The sequence below is a fragment of the Vidua chalybeata genome, chromosome 6 (assembly GCF_026979565.1).
Source record: "Vidua chalybeata isolate OUT-0048 chromosome 6, bVidCha1 merged haplotype, whole genome shotgun sequence".
In the NCBI taxonomy this organism is placed as follows: domain Eukaryota; kingdom Metazoa; phylum Chordata; class Aves; order Passeriformes; family Viduidae; genus Vidua; species Vidua chalybeata.
In genome coordinates this window covers 15295221-15317591 of record NC_071535.1, presented here as the reverse complement: position 1 = coordinate 15317591, position 22371 = coordinate 15295221, and the positions used below count along the sequence as shown (strand labels likewise).

Here is a 22371-nt window from a genome sequence, read left to right as displayed (position 1 = left end):
GGAGTGCATGGCTCATTGTAAGAAACAGAACTGGAACTGCAGGTGAAAAAACCTGAGCATGGATAGTCAGAAAGGAAGAGAGCAGCTGGGTGGGGGAGGTTAAGTGTGATGCTCAAGATCTAAGCTTCAGGAGTTTATTGAACCTGCACACATTTAGGTTTGGGTTTAGCAGTAGATTTCACTAAAGCTCTATGGTACTGTGCTTTCTTGGTAGGTGTCATGCAGCTGCTTATCCTTGGCAGAGTTGGGATTCTTATCGAAAATAGAACATGTTCTTATAGAATATATTGTTAGGACCTAAATAAAATAATAATAGGTAAAAATATTGGTTGGCCAGACATAAGTAAAGCACATTGTGGGGAAGTGGCTTGTGCAAACTCACTGCACCTCAATGAGAAAGCCAGAAAAACAAAATGTCTTTTGACTCCTGGCCAGTCCTCCCCTCTGGATTGTATTTCCTCTTTGGGAGGAAACACAAACAACTGATTTGGCTAAAACTACATTACAGGGGTGGAAACAGAAAACTCCCTTTCTGACTTCCCAGGCAGGCGCCAGATCTTTGCCCCAAGCCAGCACAGTGACACCATGCCCAGCAGCTCAGTGGAGCCATGCCCTGTGGTCAGAAACAAGGCAGGATCCCACAGGATGCCCTGGAGTGGCTGACACTAAACTTGTGGGATAACCTGTCTTGGTTTTGTACAATTGCAGAGGGAAACTAGAGTGCAGGGCTCCACATACATATGGAAATATGGCAATGCATAGAGCAGAGCAGTCAAGAGATTGTCAAGCAAAGCAGGAAAGGAAAGTCAGTGCTCCAAATTATTGACAGGCTGAGGGCCAGAGCTGCCTGCCTTAATCCTATTAGGTTGGTGAAGCTGATGGTACCCACCAGAACTGAGGTACCCCTCAAATAGGGGCAAAACATGCTTTCAGCTGCTGAGGTCTTTTGGAAGAGAACAGGGTTAGAGAGCACAGAGGGAGAATCTGTTCTCTAAAGCATGATCTGGAGAAGCAGTAGCATTTATAGACCTTGTGGTAAAAAGGCTTTTAAGGAGATTACATCATAGCTAGTTTCTGTGTTAATACTCAGCTCTGGCACTTATCTTTACAATGCATGCTCACATCAGCCACTGCCCTCTGATCTGACTTTGTCTGGTGTTTTTCTAACCAGCAGTCTCCCCATGAGATGCTGCTTTTCACTCCCCATCTGATTCTCTCTCAACATAAAGGACTGAATTGTTTTTACCCCGATTGAATCACACCCTGTCGCTCTCTGTCCCGAGCAAATGAGAACTGAAGCCTGTGCCTCGCAAGGCAACCTTCTCCTTGCAGCAACACAAGCACTTGGGAGAGCCTCACAGGCATTGTCACTGCTCTCCACAGCCTGGGTCACTGCCAGGTTGGGCAGCACCAAGAAAGTCCTCATGACACCCCCAGGTAGTCCTAAGTGCTGCCTCTCCATGGGAGCCATCGCTCAGGCGAGCCCTGCCAGACTTGGTGGCCTGTTCTCTGAAATGCAGGAGATGTCGATCAGATTAGCGGGGATCTGGTGCCTCTAAGAAATAGGTCACAAGTGCCAAAGCATTTGGTTTTAAATTAGTACCGTGGCATTTCTTTCGGAAGGTAACTTGGTTTCCAGAGGTTCTTAGCACTCTGAGAACCAGGATGCTTTAAATTGGGTATAAAGATATACAACCTTAAGTGCAATCTTCTGCCTTTCACGATACAGGCTTTAACCTCTCTGTACTTAGGCAGCACGTCACTGCAGAAGACAGAAATTCCCCTCTGGAGGCGGGTTCCAGGCTCAGTTCTCCTCCTTACTCACTGGGTGATTTTGGGACAATTTCCTCTCCAGCCTTATTTCTCCTTCTCCAGGATGGGAACAGTAGCTCCAGCTTTCTAGATGGTTGCAAGGTGTAGAGATAAAATGTGCAACGTAAGGCTGCATGTCGGCACTGTTGCTATTTCTTTCCCAATTCTTTAATAGAATAGACAGGCCCAGTTAGAAGTACTTCATCTATATTTCTGCAAGAACTAGCTGTAATTACCTGACCTTCCTTCCAATTCAAGGAAACACAGCAGCAAGGCCACGGTCTGTGACACAACAGCAGAGCACAACACTGACCTGGAGACAGTAATTCTCAGTTCTTTTGAACAGAGGCACCACTGAGAGACACTGAGATGAGCCAGTACCATCCACTTCATTGCACAAACACACAGTCTTCAGTGGCAACTGATGTGCACTGGCATTTTATGAGCACTTGCAAATTTTCAGTGGGGAAAAATCAGTGCTGAACACAATCTGCTTGTCCTGCCAAACTGTGTGACCTTACAGTGATGAAAATGAAAAAGCATCCAGAAAAAAAAGAGGCCTGAAAACACTGGACTTTCATGCTAAGTCTGCCATTTCAGCACACTTGAGCTTATTTGCATTAACAAACACACACACACATGCACACAGGTATCTGGGGTTGTTTAGCCTAGAGAAAAGGAGGCTCAGGGGAGACCTCACTATTCTAAAACTGCCTGAGAGGAGCTATAACCAGCTGAGGGTCAGTCTCTTCTCTCAGGCAACCAGCAACAGGACAGGAGGACAGTCTTAAGCTGAACAAAGGGAGGTTTATGTTGCACATTAGGAAGAAGTACTTTAAAAAAAGTGTGATTGGGCATCAGAATGGCCTGCCCAGAAAGGTGGTGGAGTCACCATCCCTGGAGGTGTTTAAGGAATGACTGGATGTGGCTCTTCGTGCCATGGCCTGTTTGACAAGGTGGTGTTTGGTCATAGGTTGGACTTGATGATCTCAGAGGTCATTTCCAATCTAAATTATTCTGTGACTCTGTGAATAACTTCAACACGGGCAGAAAGAAGTTTGCTTCTGGGAATCAGATATGTGGGGACTTGTTCAAGATGCCAGGGAAGAGGACTATCTTTGCTTGCAGGCTAATGGCACTGTGCCCTGAGCCATTTAACATCAAACAAAAGTATGAACCAGTGAAAGAAATAAAGGGTTGCTTCCAAACTAGAACTCACTAGGTACAGGACATGCATTTTCCCACCTCAATCCCATAGCCAATATCACCGCCCAGGTCCACTGCAGTAAAATAGGTATAAAAAGAAATGAGTCTTCTGGACAGTTTTTCCCCAGTCAACCTGTCTTGCTTTCAGACTGTTTCAGAGGCTGTTTTAGGGCAGAAGATGGGCTCATCATCAGTACCAGGAATTTCTGGGAGAAATAAGCTCCTTTGTGGTGCAGTGCAACTGCAGAGGGCAGCTTATGGAGAAACAACTGCTGAAGAGCAAAGACACTAAGTAGAAAACTTGCCTCATCCTCCCTTGTGACCTGATGGCCACAACTCACCTCAGATCAACAGTGAGGAAGTGATTAGTAAACAGTAAACAAATAGTAAACAGTAAACATTAGTAAAGATCTGTCCAGTCCAAAATAAGGTGGGACACTTGCTGAGAACTAAATGGCTTGGAGACCTTATTCAGCATCTATCTGCATTTTAAGGTGATAAAAGCCCTTAAAAAACTAGCCCTTGTTTCCTCTGTGCCTCAGGTACCCTTGGATGAAATCCATGCCCCAAAAGGTGCCATGAAGGCAGGTTCTGGTGAGCCTGTTAAGGGTTCTGTGGTAGTGGCAGCTGTATGGACACTGCAAGCTCATATAGTGAGCCTTCCCAGGTTGTTAGCTCCCTTATCTGGTGATATACTCTCCTTTACCAGGGTTTTGCTGAAGCTGTATCATCACTGGCAGAGAAGTAATAAGACAAGCCATAGTGCTGGTTTTTACTGTGGGTTCATGTCCAGCCCCTCAGGCTGCCTCCTTTCATTCATTACTGCATGGTGATGGTGTGGCTGCAGGTGCTGCATCTCAGCCCTGGCACAGTCCCCACTGTGTGATGGTACAGCCTCCTATTCCTTGGGACAGGACACAGCTGATCAATTCTATAACAATTACCATTATTTTTGAGCCTAATAATAATAATAATCTTCAGTGCTTGACACCTACTAGTCCCAAATACAAAGTTTACAAGGATGAAAACATATCTCTGTTTCAGATATGGCAACTCTAGGTGTCTGATATTGTAGTTGAGATCTCCCAGCAGGTTGGTAGCAGAGGGAGAAGCAGTACCCTGGACGCTCTTTCCACCATTCCCTGGAGGATGGGCAAGATATCTCCTTTGTGGGAGTCACAGTATGTCACCTTCAAGCCTTCTGAAAGCTTATCAGCCTTTCAGCTCTTACAATGAACAGATCTTCCAAGGAGGGATGATAGAGGCTGAAATTCAAGCAGCTGAGATGTGATTTCAGGAGTCTACACTCTTACAGTGATGACCAGTCTTTTACCAGCAAATGATTAATGAGATACCTCAGAGCTGGCAGATTCAATCTCACAGAAATATGACAGATTTTCTTGTTATAATGTTTTATCTACAGATTAAAGTCCAGATTTGCACAACTTCTTAGAGTTCAACACTATTCCCAAGAGTGGTGCCATCAGTCACAAGCTATGCAAAGTGAATAAAATTCAGTGCTACTGGTATTAATTCATTATCTTGTAGATCCTTAACAGCTTTTTTAAGAGCTTGAGAACCTCTAGGTAATAGCAAAGATTAGGCAAACCTCACGTCTTAGTGCTGACACTTTCTCAAAATTAGTACCTTCAGGGAAGTCTGAGACAAAACCAACTGCAGACTGAATTTCCTAAAACAGATTGTGGAAGACTTGGAAATACTCTGCATATTTTCCTAATGTGTTAATAGGACAGTTTCTAAGGTACTGGTTTGTGTCCATCTCTGAAAAATAAATGGTTTGCCTGTGGGGCACCCCACTGTATGAAGAGAGTGACTATAACAGACATACTTTGGATTGGTAAATGCAGATGGCTCTAAAGAGTTCACTTCACAAAGAAAGCCATATTGCAAGTCATATGTTCAAGTTTTAGGGAACAGCCAGCTGACTGTGTAGCTGATACTTCTGTTGATGTATGGCATCTGTATAAACATAATCCTCCTATTTGATATTATGTGGTTTATTCCTTGTATCACTTCAACAACTCAGTTATGGCTGGAATTAAAAGCTACAGTGATCACTTAAAAATGTCCCATAAGAGATCAAGTAATAATTCCCATACCTACTGCTCTTAAGTTCCTTTTCCAAATTGTACTCAGATTCAACTTAAGGGAAATTAAATTGATGACGAACCCAGAGTAAAATGCAACTGAAATGTTAAAGGCCTTCCAAACTAGGTATAAATTTAATTCTAATATAAGTAAAATTACATTGATCAACTAATAAATTTTCATGCAGTTTCCATAAAAACCAGAACACTTAAAAAGACAATTACATCACATTATCAGATCAAGGCATTTCACCGTGCCAAATGCCCTTATATGAAGTCCTCAATCACCACTCAGTGTATTTTGAACACCTGGAAAAGCTAAAAGACAAAGCACAGGTTTCTTTACAGTCACAAAGGCAAGCAAATTATTTACAAGTTGCTACTGCACTGCCCCCAGGCTTTACACAGACCGTGACTCCATACTGAACCTACAGCAGTGGGCAGCCCCCATGTACAGTGATGCCCTGAAAAGCTGAGGCAGAGCACCTGCACCTGGCCAAATTGAAACAAGAGTTAAACCAAACCCTCCCTGTGCTCCACTGATAGTCATTTCCTTTGATAATGGCTATGAAATAAAAATATGCATCACTTTCACAAGGAAAGGAAAATGTCCAGAGATGATTCAAGAGAATCTGCTCCATTGGTAAAAGTCCAGTTTAATAGCAGTGTTTGTCAAGGAACAGATCTTTGTCTAAAATTATTTCTAACCAGTGAACTAATGAAATACCAGCTCCATTTAAAAGACACTTCAAAATAATAAAATAATTCATTTAAACAGCCATTAGGGATCCACAATTTGCTGCTATATTTATGTAGTTATAATGCAATATGATTTACTAGTGGAAGGGTCAAATTAACTTGCATAATTATTAATGACAGATTTTGGCAGCAGCATCAGTTATTAGCTGATATTCATACTATATTAATGGACACTGTGTCCTCACTTTGGGATAACATCCCAAATTTCCAGACTACTGCTTCCTTGACCTGCTACATTGACTTAAATATTACCCTTAAGCTGCAATTACACAAGCAGGGCAACACCTTTATATCATGTTCAGAACAATACAATGCACAAAACCCTTACAAGAACATATTTCTGTAGGTCTGCTTTACCGAGGTCAGCTGCTTAGCCCTTCCTGCTGGAACAGCTTGTGCCAATTAAGCATTTACATCTGACTTGTCAAAATGAGGCACAACTCCTTCTGCCAGGAGCAGGTGAACCTACAATTACTTGTAAATCAGCAGCCTCTGACTCATCAGTAACTTCACTGAAGATTTGTTATCTTCTTAATCAGAGAAATGGTAGGCATGTACAAATGGACTGCCATCCACAGAAGGAATTAATGTCTTCAGCTTAGCCAACTCCTTCTGCTTAAAAAAAAAAAAAAATCAAGATGTTGGAGTATGCATCTCAGAGTAGAAAGGACTGTTCTATTGCAGAACCTGTTTAATATGTGATGGTTCTTTTTAAAAATTAGACAATGCTTTTAATCTATAGACAACAGAACTCCCACTGATTTGTGCACTGCAAAATCTGTCCTGAGGGTCTTACTTCTAAATACTTCAAAATGTATTTTCAAGAGAGAGGATTTTTCCATTATATCAATTTATTACTGTATGAAAAATTCAAAACAAATATGCAAGGTCCCAGAGCAGGGGAGATATTCGTCACTTAAGACTTGGCAAAACATTTCAGAATTTATTGTGATGAAAAACTCTGAAATGGGAAAGCACTGGAAGCTGTGACTGACCATCTGGTCTTACCAGTGTCTCAAACAGAAAGACAGAGATTTTACAACAACTCAATATGAGGAGATGTTAGGTGAAAGAGTGACAGCAGAATCCTATAATGAAAGTATTAGTATGAACCCTTCAAGTCCTACCTGCTTTCTAATCACTAATCCTGCTCTTCAGACTTAATATAACATCTTAGATGCTCAAACTATTTCAAATTTTGTATTTGATTGCTGCTTAAGAAATCTCCTCACCATAAATAATTTTCTCATTTTGACTGAGAGGTGAGGACTTGTAACTTTTATTCCTACACCAGAAATAACTGTGCATAATGGAAAAAGATGGCAGGATTTTGAATTCTTTATGTCTTTGGTGACAAAATCAGAGTGCCTGCAATTGGAGGCAGAAAATCCAATCACTGCATTTCTGATTTAGATGGGTGAATTCTGCTTAATTCAGTCTTGGATGCTTAATGATTTGGTTCACTGTGCTAAGAGTGAAGGTAGTGTCTGTGATGTGAAAAAACATGATGGGGACCTGGACTAGACTCTATTTCTGCCATCATCATCCATGGCTCCAGGCTGTGGGGTTGGAGTTCAATTTAGATTTGAAAGTCTCCAGATCCTACAGTTTTGAGAGTCACATTTCTCCAGTAACACAAAAGTGTATGTGGGAGACGACAAGAATTGAATTTTGGTTTTGCTTTGTAAATTATGAACAATGCTCTCACACAAGACTGCAATTCACAGTGTGACAGCTGTGTTACCAAAACTGGAAGGGCTTCCCTGTTTCAGCATTTGTTTGCTTTTAAAAAAAGTCACTGTCTAGACCAGACTTGCTCTCACAGTAGCAGTCACTACTGTAAATGTCTTCATGCAGGAGACAATGTGTCCCCTGCCATTTTGGGCTACTGTAGTTCTCTGCTGTTCAGTTTTGATAGTCACTATGTTGTATACAGGATAGAGGGAAATGTCTTTCCCATATTATAAAACAAATCCAGCCCTGCCTGTTTGCTAACAATTCCTTTGGGCATCACTTGAGAGAAATCCAACCAAGATTCCTCTAATATGTCCAAATATCTGAAAACTACTCTGAACAAGTCTTTCAGGCAGAAGGGCAGTAGGTGAAGGGTGGTCCTGCCAGCTGAGCACTTATGGCCAGCAGCTTTGCAGTGGGTGCTTGTAAAGATAGAAAGCCCTCACAAGATGAAATGCCTAACCAAAGGGAAACTTAAACTCAAAGCTCTCTGAGGTGCTCAACTCCTGTTGCAGCAGCCTACATCTGACTGAGCTGAGCTGATTATTGGGCATCTCATATTTGAAGATACACATCATGGCCTCCAGAAAGACTTCATTTTGCAATCACAGCTTCCCCTCCACTCCTGGGGGATAGTCAGACCTCTGCCAAGGACAAAAGTTATTTAGGCATTGAGTAGGCAAATACATCAGCATCCAAGTACAAGAAATGTAGTGGTGAGCACCAGGACCATGCTAAACCTTCCTGCTGGAATAGCGATGTGGAGACAGTAATTCAGCATAAGGTTCAAACTCATTCTTTGAATTCACACTGGATCACCTCTACATTCTACCATCAGGATTTAGAAAATCCTAAGGAAAACCCATTTCTTATTCTTTTATGTCCTAAAGCCATACAATGTTTATTTCTATAACAAGTTCTTGCTCTGAAAGGCTATTTTAACAATTAGCAATATATCTGAAAACTTTGTTTACTTGAAAACCTAGACAAAGTTTAAGAAGTTCCAGACTATTCCTGTTCTTCAGATTCCTGTCTAATATACACACATTGTGACAGTCCAGAGATGAGTGGCATTCCTCAGGGGATGGTATTAGGACTGGTGCTGTTTAACATCTGTGTCAGCAACACTGACAGTGGGACTGAGCACATCCTCAGCAAGTTTGCTGATGACACCAAGATGTCTCATGCATGCAACACACTGAAGGGGATGGATGCCACCCAGAGGGAGCAGATGCCATCCAGAGGGAAGGAATGCCATCCAGAGGGACCTTGACAGGCTTGAGCAGTGGGCCTGTGCAAACCTTGTGAAGTTCAACAAGGTCCTGCATCCATGTCAGAGCCATCCCAAGTACAAACAAAATCTGTGAAGAGAATAGATTAAGAGCAGCCCTGAGGTGAAAGACTTAGGGGTGCTGGTGCACAAGAAGTTTGACGTGACCTGGCAACGTGTGCTCACAGCCCAGAAAGCCAAGTGTGTTCTGGGTGCATCAACACAAGCATGACCATCAGGTCAAAGTAGGGGATTCTCCCCTTTACTCCACTCTCATAAGACCCCATCTGCAGTACCATGATCAGCTCTGGGCCCAGTATAAGGAGGATGTGGACTCACTCCAAGAGGGGGCACGAAGATGATTGGGTGGCTGGAGCACCTTTTCTATGTGACAGGCTGAGACAGTTGAAGAAAACTCCAGGGAGACCTTATAGAAGCATTCAGTACCTGAAGGGAGCCTACAAAAAAGCTGGAGAGGGACATTTTACAAGGGCATGTATGGCTAAGGAAAAGGGGTAATGGATTTAAACTGGAAGAACATAAATTTAGATTAGATGTTAGGAAGAAATTCTTTACTGTGTGGGTGGTGAGGCACTGGAACAGGTTGTCCAGAGAAACTGTGGCTTCCCCATCCCTGGAAGTGTTCAAGGCCAGTTTGGATGGGGCTTTGAGGAACCTGGTCTAGGGGAAGGTATCACTGCCCATGGCAGGGGGGTGAAACTAGATGCTCTTTATGGTCCCTTTTAACCTGAACCATTCCACAAATCTATGATCTGTCCTAAAAGATCTGAATGTTCTTAGCTTTCCTACTTGCATGGACGGGACCCTGCACGCTTTCTGAAATTAAGCTATACATCTGAGCTTATATAGCTGCCAAAAGGTTTCACCCTTCTTGTAGTTGGTCATTTTTATTTTGGCATTTTCACCAGTCCAAATAATTAGTTAATTAGATGCTCTGTCTCCAGAGATAAAGATTTCACTCTGAAAAACAAAATTATACAATTACTGCATGGAGATTAGAGTCCTCTGCAGTGATGTCATTCACTTTGGCTTTGCACTGACATGATTGTGCTTGATCTCAGCTGACAGCTCAGGGCAAACTTCCACTAAGGTCAGGAGCTGTAAAGACTTCACTGTGTACCTATGTGTGAGCATCCAAACACCAGAGACTGGTTCATGTATCCAGACTCAGCTTAACTTTCCTCTTCTGCATTTTGACTGAAGCAATGTTTGAATGAACACTTCCTTCATCCAGAGTGCAGATGGCAAAACCATGGACTCCTCACCCAATACTGTGGACTCCTCTACCCAAGGGTAGAGCAGAGACAGCAAATGTTGCTCACTAACAAGTGAGGAGTGCAGGCTAGAACATATTTGCTCTTCCTTGTGCCATTTTAAAGAAGTCACTTCTAATATTTTTTTGTAAGACCTTACACAGGTTAAAACTGATACTGACTACAGTGTATATCTAGCTCTAACCCCTACCCCCTTTCCTGTTTTGAAAGCCTGGCTTTTACTTCCAGACAAAGTCCTTTCTTCTTTGCAGTGCCCCTGGAGAAACCTGCATGCTCACAGAGTATTTAGGGGTTGACAACAGCAGTTTTTCAGATTTTTAAGGGTCAACATCACTTGAACTAGCTTAATCTCACGGGTCTATGAAGCTGGGTTAGAAATGCTGCCTAAACAAGTATTCCATCCACCTTGTCTTAGTCTTGGCTGAAATCCAGAGACAAGGAGGAAAGCAGATGGAGAGAAAAAGACACAGTTAATTAAAGGCCAGGTTCTGAGCCTCTCTATTGCCTTCAGGTCATTACAGACATATCTAGGGAACACACTCAATTTCATTGAAAGTTCTTTCTTCCTTTGCTGTCAGCATCTAAGTTTAGTTGGCCTTAGGCCCCTTAGAGCCTCATGAGCTTTCCCTTCACATCATCAATGAGTGGTTTTCTAGGCATGGGTTAAAGAGCAGGCTGCTGCTTGCATAAGGGGAGTTACTCCGGAAACATCGATGTGCCAAACTGTCTGGAGGAGCTGCCACGGGCTCAGGGACCATGTCTCCTGACAGTCCTCACCATCACACAGTCCCCACCATGCTAGTTACTTCTAACATGGGCTGGAGTCCCTCTCCTCAGAGCCCCTTGGTAAGGTACACATCACAGCAGTGTCTCAATGGGATGGCAAAGAACTGCATCTGAAATGAAGCTCAGGAAAGTCAAAGCTCAAATAGCCCATCTGTCCCACTTTGCAGAAAAAGGTACAGGTGAACCAGCAATACTGAGAGACCAATGTGCACAGGGAGCAGCATGGCTGATGGCAGCTTTCATTTCGATACTGCAAGGCTGATGGATTCCCAGGAGGAGGCACAGGGTTATTGCTGCCTGATGGAATTGGCTGCAGAGCAGAGACAGCGAAGGCAAGATCAGGGGTTGGATGGGGCACCATAAAAGCAAGTGGTCCATGTGAAGGAGTTAGAAATGTGGGGAAAGGAGACCTGGGGTCATTCCTGAAGGAGGACAAAAGCAGCCTATTTAATTTCCCATATTCATAAAGTTTCATTCATTTATTCAGTGCCTCCTCAGGATGTGCTCCCCACACATTCTTAATGTAAGTACCCAACTCTAACATGGAGGTGTCTCCTAAACCAGGGAAAGCTGGTGCTCCTCACACTGCTTGTGGTTTTAGACTGCCTGCTAAGCTGTGTGATTCTACTTATTTTCACCAGAGGGAATTAGGTTATTTCCCTTCAGAGTAAACACAGCATTTGCCAGCTATTATATGTGAATTCTAGGATTCTCTGCATTTAATAGATTTTGTATGAATCTATCTGCAGGAAGCAGAGTTAAAGATTTGTTGCTGGATCAACCTGTCAATACTGAAGTGTCTAAAGAGACACTAAATGTACTATAATTGTTCCTAAAAGTCCTCAAACACAATAAAAGCCTTTCAGGGAGTGATTCAGCTGCTTGTAAACAGTTATGCAGTGCCATCCCATACAACCAAGTAGGGTTTGTAAAACAATCAGGTGGGACTAATACAAAGGGCACATCAGAGGGTTCTCTGATTTTCCACAACAGCAGCTTGAGGCCACATCAAAGAGCACTAGATGCTTCCTATTGCAGACAACTGAACTGTCAATGTCTGTAGTGACTGGAGAGACATGATTTTTGCATCGATTGTCTTTAACCCCCCAGTCCAAAACATGGTAACTGCTTTAGAGTTGATCTAAATTTCCAGCAACATTCAGTTTGATTGCAGAGAGAGCTTTTAAAAATAGTGCCTAGCAGACTGCAGCCTTTTGTGGCTCACAAAGCTCTGAAAGCAATTCCAGCATCTTTATGTAGTACCCCATGACACAGACACTGTACTTTGTAACAACCTTTCAGCTCCTGGACTGCTGTTTTTTTACAGATGTCTTTCCAGTACTAATTTTTATTCACTTAGCAAATTCAAACTGCAAATCTAGCATCAACCACTTTGCTCTTTACTTCCCTCTCCTCTGAATACCATTTAAAAGCAGTGTCTATAACATCAATATTTAACCACAAGGCTTGTTTTTTCTCCCAAGGAAGTGGATTGCTGTACACATGGACTAAATCACAGTGCCTAGACAGCTGATGATAATGAAAGCACCATTCAAGATGAGACACTTGATTGCTACTCTAAAGCTTACCAGTGAAAGAAATGTGTAATCTCTTTTTTTCATTGTATTTGAAATGAAGTCACTTGCTTAAATATTAGTCATCTGGATTTATATAGCTCATTTTTAGAACTGTGTTAGCACCTGGCAATCCAGCCTGAGAAAGCATCAGGCTATCCCAGGCCCATTAGATTTCTTGTTCTTCTTTCTGCAATGTGTGACAGACTTCTTTTTTTCTGACATGATTTACTTCCCACTTGACAGGGGACAAATCCATGCACTCAGAGCAGCTGCCTGATGGAGGGGAAATAGTCTGGCAGTGGTGCTCCCTTCCCAATACACCTGGTCAGCAGGGCTGGTCCCTGTGCCAACACTCTGCCACATCTCATCCCCCTCGGGGTAACAGGGTACCCCAGGCACAAGAAAAGAGAGTGACAAAGTACTTTATTTTCTGTCTGTGATACAAAGATCAAGGTAATTTTCCATATTACTGCCCATGACATTTTCCTGAACACAGAAAGAGATTTTTCCTGCTATAAAAACTATCCCTCTCTGCTTTCCCAGCTGTCTTTGTACTTCCTTTCCCAAGTGTTTCACTCTTGGTTTTTCTCTGATTCTGCCTTAATTTTCTGCAGTGTAGCACAAGTACAAAGCATGCTTCTGGCAGAAAAGACACTGAAAAATTCTGCCTGTCCTCTGCCTGACTAAAAGCTAGGCAGAAGCCTTCTTCATGTCTTCTGCACATCTGGAGATGGCGCTGATAAAGACCAACAGCCAGATGATGATACCTAATGATTTATTTTTCCTTGGGGGAAATGCTGAGGATACAGGATACACTTTGCAACACTGCTCCCAGGAGAGTTTATATAAGCAGGGAGAAGAATTAATAGGCAGCCTTATAGGGAGAGATGATTTTATGAAAATGCATAAGCATTAAGGAGATTTACTGGAATACCAAATTCCCGGGACCCAGTCTGTGTCCCTGAACCCAGTGCGTGCAATAGAACCAGGAAGGTCTCTCCCACAGTGCAGGAACCATGGGGACAGAGATCACTCTCTGGAAATTATCTGTATGTCAGGGATCACAGGAACACTGATGTGGAAAGCAGCTGCAGAGCAAGCCAGCAGGAACTGAAGGCACCAGGTGTGCTGGGCACGGGGATGTATGGCTGGAAATAAGGAGGAGTTTGGATGCACTGGGTAAGGCTTGGGAGCACTGATTTGTACAAAGAGGAAGAGATGAGTCTTAGCCTGCATGTGCATTAGTGGGAAAACTGCTCACTTGCCATTGACTCCTGACATGCCTCCTATTTTTGTAACAGTTGTAAGCAATTTAAAACCAGTGAGCCTGAGTCACTGCTATGGTAAACTGTAGTGCTCCAGTGTCTTGACAACAGTAAAATGTACTGAATGGTCTAGACAGAGTGTTTGGATTTTTGTCTGCTTATAAATTAATTTCCCTTGAAGCACCCAGACCTTCAAGCTGCACACCTGGCAAAAAAGGGGGTCATGCCACTCAAGGAGCAGCACAGCACTGTGTCTCTGTAGGAATGCATTTCCCAGGGCTAGGGGATTAGGGAACCATTTAAAACCAGGGAATCATATATAACACAATGAAAGGAGGGAATTTCTCTGGCTTTCCTCCAAAAGCTAAGCATTATTCATTGATCAGAAAACAGATCTCCATCTCTACTGAGAATATTTCTTCTTCCATTTGCTAAGTGGAAAATGACAAATGAGCTAGCTGTGCCCTTTCCCACATCCTTTTTCCTGTCTGTGCAGGTGCCCCCATTGCTTTGTCCTCCTGCAGCACACCACAACAGTATCAGTAGCTACTTACTTGGCACTGCTAACAACCTCGGGGGCGGTGGAGGTGGAGGAGGCGGTGGTAACAGTGGAGGTGGCCTGCACTGGCAAATTTCCTGGCAGCTCTCTGTAAATTTCTCTGCTACAGGCTTGGAGCATGACTTCTGGGGCTCACCCTGAGTGACCTGTGAAGAAACAAGTCATTGCATGAGCAGCAGAACAGTGAAAACTGATGAATGTGTCTTTTAGACTTGAGTACCTGAGTGGCACCTGAGACCTGTAGTGAGAACTGAGCTAATGTTCTTAAGATGTCCCTTTCCTACATGGTCCGCATTTAAATATTTTTTTATTTAACACAGTACCTTCAAGAATTATTTCCTGCTGTCAAATTTGGTTGAGGTTGGCCAGCTGGTTTCTGAGTTATTATGGGGTAAGGAGAAGGCAGGCAGTGGCAGACAATACGATTGCGTAAGCCTTCTTTCCTTAAGAAAGCCATCTAGCAGCATGCATTATTCACAGGGTCATTGCTGCAAGCCAAAGAGAGCTAATAAAAATTACAAGACAGTTAGGGTCAGGATTATGTTCATTTTCCTTATGGCAGAACTGAGAGCCAGAGGACATCCCTCCTCCTGCTTTGCCAGCCTCACTTGGAAGTCCAGAGAGCATTTCACAGGGTGTTTCACTTCCTGCCAAGGGGGGAGGCTACCCGACTTTAATCATCTGTGGACCACAGCAATTACATGGTTTAAATGGAAATGCCACATTGTAGCCTCCTGTGAGATGCAGTGTTGGCAAATAATAAAGGTGAAGATGAGGCATTGCAGAACCCAAGCATAAACATCACTTGGCCAATGGGCAATGATTTATCCAGTACTGCTATACAATCTATTCAGTAGCTTGATCCAGTCATGACAAGGATATTTATTAACAGCATATTTTTCTTATCATAGTAGTATTTACATAACTAGGGATTCAATGAATATTCAGTAAAATTCAGTAAAATATAATGCTACAAAATGGAGTCAGTCCCTAGTGAAAAGAAAATTTGCTGAGCATCACAGAAGCTTCTGAGAGGTGTTAACTTCAGAGGTCTCTAAGCCAGCTCTTTTTGAATTACTTATACAGGATACAATTTCGAAGAGACAAAGCAAAACCTAAAAGATTAATAAGCATGTTATCTAACAAGCACTTTGAATGTAAGTAGGAAACCACCTGGGACAGACTTGTGTCCTGCTGAAGCTAAGGACAGTTATGCTAGCATATTTTCTTCTAAAGTTTGGTCTCAGGCAGGTTATTGTCCTAATAGTTTTGACCTAACATCATCTTCTTTAATTAGCTGTTTTTCACAACATGTTGGTCATTACAAAGAAGATGTCTCATGCCATGCTTTCTAATCCGTTTTAGGCAGGCTTCTTCTGCCTCTCTGGCAGGGTCACCCAGGGTTGCCTTCTCCCCCCTTCTCTCTCCTGCCCAAGTTTTGCTCCCCTTCCCCTGCCAGCTCCTGGCACACAGTCTGTCTCCTCTCCCCTTCCAACCCTGGCCCCCAGCATGGCCAGTGTGCCTCTTCCAGTACCCACAGCTGAGCACCAAGGGGGCTGCACTGCCCTGCAGGAAAGCTGTACACAGTCGTTTTATATATTTCTGGCCAAAAAGAGAGATGTGGCTAATTAAAACAACATCACTGCACAAAGGACGTGTTCACATGCGTAGGAGGTTTCTAAATGCAGACAGACGCATTACTCTGGCCTCAGGGAAACGGAGGTAGGGCTTTGTTGATTAAATATTATAGGGAGGGAGGAAAGAATAGAAAAGGCTACGTGTAGCTAAGTTGGAAGGACGGCTCAGCACAGCATAAGGCTCAGTTCTTTAAACAGCTTGTCTAAATCTATTACCAAACATAGGGAAAAACAAATTCAGCACAAGTGCTTTCCAACTTTCCCCTTCACCATCAGGTAACAGTAAGAAGATGGTTAAAGATCATCCCAGACAGCTTCCAGGAACTTACACAAACTCTCTGAACACTCTAATGAATCAAAGTAACTTGGCTGCGTAATCCCTCATGACTAGTAATAAATCTGTCTGCTAAGAAGGTTTATTTGTTTTTAAATAAGTGATCCCAGGCAGCTGAATATCCCCCATGCTGCTTCAGCTCTTCCAACACTGCTCACATGAGGGGTTGGGTTCCAGGCATGCTCCCAAGAAGAGCGCTGTGAGAGAAGTGTCCTTCCGGTGCAGTGTCAGGGGCATACCTGGGGTACCTCCTTGTTCAACAGGTGTGACAAGATTTACCTTGCTGACAGAAGGAGGTGCCAACACCTCTCCAGTGGTGTTGGCAGCTGATTAGGAAGCAGCTATTAACTCCTAGCTACAGCCTGGGCCCTCCGTTATTGGATCCTGAGAGCTCACTACAGTCTTGCAGGGGGCAGTGTGATAGGAGAAGATGGACACAGGGAACAATAACATTGAGCAGACTTGGAGCAGCTTCCTTTGCAGATCAGAAGCAGCTTTGCATATGTAAGTTTGAAGAGAGTGCTGGTATGGCAAACCTACATTGCTCTAACTTAATAACAACCAAAACCAAAGGCTTGCTCTGTCTTTTTTTAGAGCTATTGACTGCTTTTAAATCCCTGGAGGCTCTTCTCCCTTAGGCTGGTAATACAGTGTCCTCAGAAAATAGTGGATAATTTTCTCAATTACTTTGCAGACAAGATTAACACTATAAGGGCCAGTCACTTGCTGCTCCTGCTCCTGTCTACTTTAAAAATATTATTTTAGGGAAAAAAAAAAAAAAGGAAAGAAAAAAAAAAAGGAAAAGTTGCTTTGCTTTTCAATACTTTAGCCTGAACCTCTATAACAATTTTCCATGCTCATTTTTAAATAGTTGGGAAAGAACTGACATTTAAAAGCATGGGCTTTATCACCTATTTGTTTCCCTTCTCCTGTCACTGAATGAAATGTGTGGTTGTTAGAAGATGGAAGTAGGAACATAAATATTACCTTGACAGGTTTGTCTAAAAGGCTTTGTTTTAAAAACAAAGATATTTTAAGTTGGTTGAAATCCGCCAAGAAAAGGAAAGACCCAAATCGAGGTTGAGGGCCTCGGGGAGGAGAGAAATAGTCAAGGACTGCAGCAAGAGGACAGAATAGTAACACTAATATAAAGCAGCAAATAACAGTAGCAAGATAGAATCAGGAAAAAAAGGAAGGCATTTGGCTCCTTTTCAAGGAAAAAAAAAAATCCCCCTGTTGATGTCTATTAGTCTTCTCATAAAAGAAATGAAGGCTATTACTTGTGTCTTCTAAAGGTAAGCAGAAAAAAAATCACTAGAAAATATGCTTTAGGGAACATTCTTGCTCTGGCAGGAGATGATGAAATAATACTCTGTTGTTTCTTTCTTACTGCCTGCAATTCAAAGTAAGCTGCCTTTACAGCATGTGGCAGGAAAAGCAAAGCATATTGAAATAGCCACACCTTTCTATGGCCAGGTCACCGAAATGAATCTGGCCTCAAACCTTACTGCTTATTTGTTCTGGCAGAGTCTTCCATGGCCCCAGAATGGCTTTGGAAGACCTTTGCAGGTAAGGGGTAACTGGAAGCCCACCAGGCTGCCAGGCAGTTTGTGGCACAGAGGTTGCCTTGGTGAGGGATCACCTTTGGAGACGGATCCACAGGGCTTGCTCCCTAGATCTTCCAGCCATTCCTCCGGGTGCTGGAGGTGCCATGAGCACGTTTTATTGGCCTGTCTGAAACTTGGTTGCTTGTTTGGCACGAGGCTTGCTTAACACACTGAGCAGTTGGCCAGTCTAGACATATGCTGCCTGGACTCAAGCTGATGCATTTTTTCCCTGCTCTGAAAATATGCAGAGTTGACTTTATGGATTTGTGCATTTGATGTGAACGTGTTTTGCAAAAAGGACAAATGTTTTAAAATACTTATGGAAATGAAAATCTGATCCACAAATGTCCAGGGAAGAACAAACAGAAAGTGGTAACTGGTGGTTTCCTTTTGCAGTCTCTGTCTCTCAAGTTTGTGCCTGTGGAATATTTCTCTTTAATCCAAGATTTCTCTTAGAAACAGTGATCCTAGTCCTGTTTTGCATACCATGGAAGAATAAATCTGCATGTGGTCAGAACTGTTTAGTATTTCAGTAAAGTCCCATGGGGTTGCAGCAGTCCACAAGCACGTTCTACAGAGTGGGATGGGAAAAGAGGATTAATACAGTCCCTGGAGGGTGGCCTTCTTGTGACTTTTTTTAATCAGGTAAAGGGAGGAAAGCTTTAACAGAAAAGTGCAGTTGACTGAAGGCACAGAGACCTCTAAAAGCCTGCTGATGTAGCAAGAGCTTTGTCTCTTGGAAGCAGTCTACAGAGATGAGATGAGATCTCACCACTGCTGCATAAATCCCAGGACAGCTCTGTGCAATTCACATCAGTTAATCCAGATCCATGTTTACAAAACCAGAAAAAACGTGTCCCTGCTATTTATCATGACCCTTTCTGCTCTTTTTCAAATTATGTCAAAAGCCTCTGACAGAATCATCCCTTCCCTCTTGTCACAGAACTGGCAACCATGCTAATAAGAAAAGATTGTGGGTTTTGTTTTGGTTTTGTTTTTAGTAAGATAAATGTTTCTCCTTTGATTAGCATCTGACTGATTCTTTTAAGTGTCTCAAGGCAGGGCCTTAGGAGGAAATGCCGAGGTGGGAGGGAAGGCTGTGCCACACGAAGTCATTGTGGGGACAAATGCGTGAAGAGGGGCTGGGGGATGTGAGAAAACATGCCTGCTGCTATAGATGGAGCAGGGGCAGGGGAGCGCCGATGCAACATTACAGAATTAGTCAAGGAGAGAATGGCTTGTGGGACTGAAGATAAAAGCAACGATTATGACTCAACATGGGGAAGGGAATCATGGGAGGGGTTCAACCATGAAGGAATTTCAGTCACAGGAAGGATGGAAGGCTGGCATGCCAGTGAGCATTCCATACCTGCCCTTCCTATTGGAACCTGATCATGGGAGCCTAGTTTTGGGAAAACTGGAAAAAAGCTTGAGTATGCGCAGGCTTACTGTTTGTTCTTCCACAGAACAGCAAGCAATAGCACAAGTACAGTTGATGAATGGGTCATTCATCCAAATTCCAAATTATTGCAAGGAAAGGCTGGTGAGCTCCTTGGCTTTTTTATTTCTCTGAGCCTGTTTCAATTTTTATAAATGTAATTGTTTTTTAAAAGTTTTAGATCATGTGAGTAATTTCCCAGAAAGATGTTTATCTGAGGTTTTTTTTTTCCTCTGCTCAATTGACTGATAGAGGAGAGGTTGCAGGAAGCATCTCTTTTCACCCAACTGTGCTTCCTGAGAAATTCAGTTATAGTTTAACTTAAGATTAGCGACCTAAATACTTGAGGAGGACAGCAGGAAGGTAGCGCTGGCAAAAATTTTTATGACAGGACTTTGGTTTAAAGGTTTTGTTGTATTCCTGTTCATTTTAATCCATAAGGAGCACAAATCCTCTTTGTCATTCATGGCAAGAGACAAGATGCTAAAACAAACATCTCTCTAATCTCTTGGGAGTCACTAAGTTTAGATCAGGGAGTAAAAGATGTGGAGTCTCCACTATGTTTTTCCAAGAAAGAAACTGTAATTGGTTTGCTCTTGAACGGCACATGGCTGGCTCATCAATCACTTCTCCAAAGACTTATATTATAAATAAACTTTAAAATATCGAAGTGACGTATTTGAGATGAGCTTTGCTGCTGTTCTGATTCTCCAAACTGGATGGGCGCTCTCCCTCACTGTATACCAATTTCTCCCAGTCTCTCTTGCTGCCCACCCACATTACAATCAAGGTCACACAACACCACGGCGTCGGAGTTGGTAAAAGCTGATTCAGCCCTTTACGCAGAACACCCTCAATTCAATTCGCAATCAATAACGAAAACCCACGGCAAGGCACGACCGCCGGGGCTCCGCTCCGCCGCTGCCTCTTTCCGCGCATCTTGCCACCTACAGCGAAATGCGCTTCCCAGCCCTCTGACCGCCGGCGCGCCGGAGAAAGTCAACTCCATCCTGCTGGGACCGAACACTCTCGGACCGAGTTCAGCGCTGCGAGGTTGGCACCGGCCGCCCGTCCCGCACACCCGCCGTCCCGCAGTACCCAGCAAGGGGGGCCCTCGCCGGGGACAGCAACAGCTCTCCCGGCTTTGGGGCCGCCTGCGCGACCACCGCCCCGCCACGGCCTCCTCCCCGCAGTGCCGGGGGTGCCGGAGGGGCTCTGCCCGCGCCCCCGCTTTTTCCCCGCCCCGGCCTCGCCGCCCCCCGCGCCCCGCTGTTGCGAGCGGGCTCGGCCGGCCCTACCTGGAGGGACCCCCAGAGCGGGTGGAGGGCACAGTGCAGCAGCAGGGAGGGCCAGCAGTAGCGGAGCAGCCCCAGCAGCTGCCGGAGCAGCATCCCTCCTGGGCGGGCGGGCGGGGGCGCGGGCTCCGGGCGACCTGGGGAGGGAGCAGAGCGAGCCGGCAGCAGAGGCGTTGGCTCGCACCCATCCCCGGAGCGCGACTGTCCCAACTTTAATTCTGGAGGGGAGGGAGGGAAGGCGGGAGGGAAGGAGGGGGGGGAGGGAGGCAGGGAGATGGGCGGGTGGGGAGGGGAAAGAGTGGTCGGGAAAACCCAGAACCCTGCAAGTCCCGGCTCCTTCAGCAGGGAGACGCGCCTCCACCCCCGCCCTGCCCGCCTCCCTCTCCGCCCCGCCGGTTTCCCCTCCCTGGGATGCTCCGGCTGTCGCCGCCGGCAGCCTCTCCGTGCCGGGGGCTTCCCAGCCGGCGCTCACCGCTGAGCTCGGGGCTCCCGCACACACGGGAGGGGAGCGGGAAAAGTTTGGAGCTAGGCGTGGAAAAAAAGAGGCAGGGCCGGGGCCGGGGCCAGGGCCGGAGCCGGAGGGGAGAGGCGGGGAGAGCGGCGCGGCCGCGCAGCCCGGGCGTTGCATCTCCCACCAGCCCGCCGCCGCCGCTGCTGCAGTGATTTTTCAAGCCCATCGAGGCAGTCCCTTCCGCGCACGGCTCCCCTCGTCTCTCCCTCCCCGCCCGGGCTCCTCCCGGCGGCAGCTGCCCTTCGCTGAGCCCCGGCGGGGCGGCCCCGGGCGGCTCGGGGACCTGCGGGAGCGGGAAGCGCCGCACCCGCCCCGCGCCCTCCCGCAGCCCAGAGCGGGACCGACCCCAAGCGCGGTCCCGGGCGGGATGAACCGGCACCCCCGTCCTGGAGGAGCCCCATCCCGGCTTGCGGCCAGGAGGTTTGGGGGTTGGTGGTTGTCGGTGTTCACCCCTTCTCTCATGAGTGATGAAAGGGTTTGTCCTGCGACAGGCGGGACATGGGGTAGGTCGGCCCGGTGTCTCTGGGATGTAATAGGGAAGACGCTTCATGACATTTGTGGTTCTACGTTCCAACAAAACACGCGTAAATGTGCAACAGTGCATGAGGGGCAGTGGATAGACCACCCCCCAGTATCAAATCACCACAGTCCGGCTTCCCCACAGGAAGGAAACAGTAGAAAATCAAGGATGAAGATAGTTTTGCTTCCATTGAAGCACTAAAAGTAAAACAGCTGTTTTGTGAATGGTGGCTATTGCTGAAAGTTGGGCCTTGTGGGTATCAAGATGACCATAAAACATTTGTTGTTGGGTCCATGACACAGGGATCTTGTTTTCAGTGTTTCAAATGCAGTAAAGCACATGGGTATGAACAAAATACTAGTTCCAAGGTTTACATTTCATACTCATTCAAACTCATTCAGATGAATGAGTTTGAGGATATTGACTTTAGTTTTTCTTTGTATTTCTTGTTCTCACTGAGCCAAGTTTAATCATCAGTTTCATAAAAATCTGCTCAGAGAAGCAGGAATGGAAATACATTAACCTCTGAACTGATGCACAGCTAAAATTCTTTTTTCATACCACTGTTACATTCATTTTATGTCCATTCATTTCAGCCCCGACAGGCACTGTTTTAAATGTCAGGACTATCAGGCCCAGCAGCATTTTACAAATGAGA

The 22371-nt window shown here is 44.7% G+C and overlaps 1 protein-coding gene across 1 annotated transcript in view; it reads right to left on the bottom strand.

Moving 5' to 3' along the window:
* Positions 1–20778, bottom strand: part of PRIMA1 (proline rich membrane anchor 1) — a 49880-nt gene extending 29102 nt beyond the window's left edge. The window contains exons 1-2 of the mRNA XM_053946805.1: positions 20686–20778; positions 14367–14517 (exon numbers count right to left, since the gene is read on the bottom strand). Of these exons, the coding sequence (XP_053802780.1) occupies positions 14367–14517; positions 20686–20778 (244 nt within the window). The remainder of the gene's footprint in view (positions 1–14366; positions 14518–20685) is intronic.
* Between the last annotated feature and the right edge of the window lie 1593 nt (positions 20779–22371).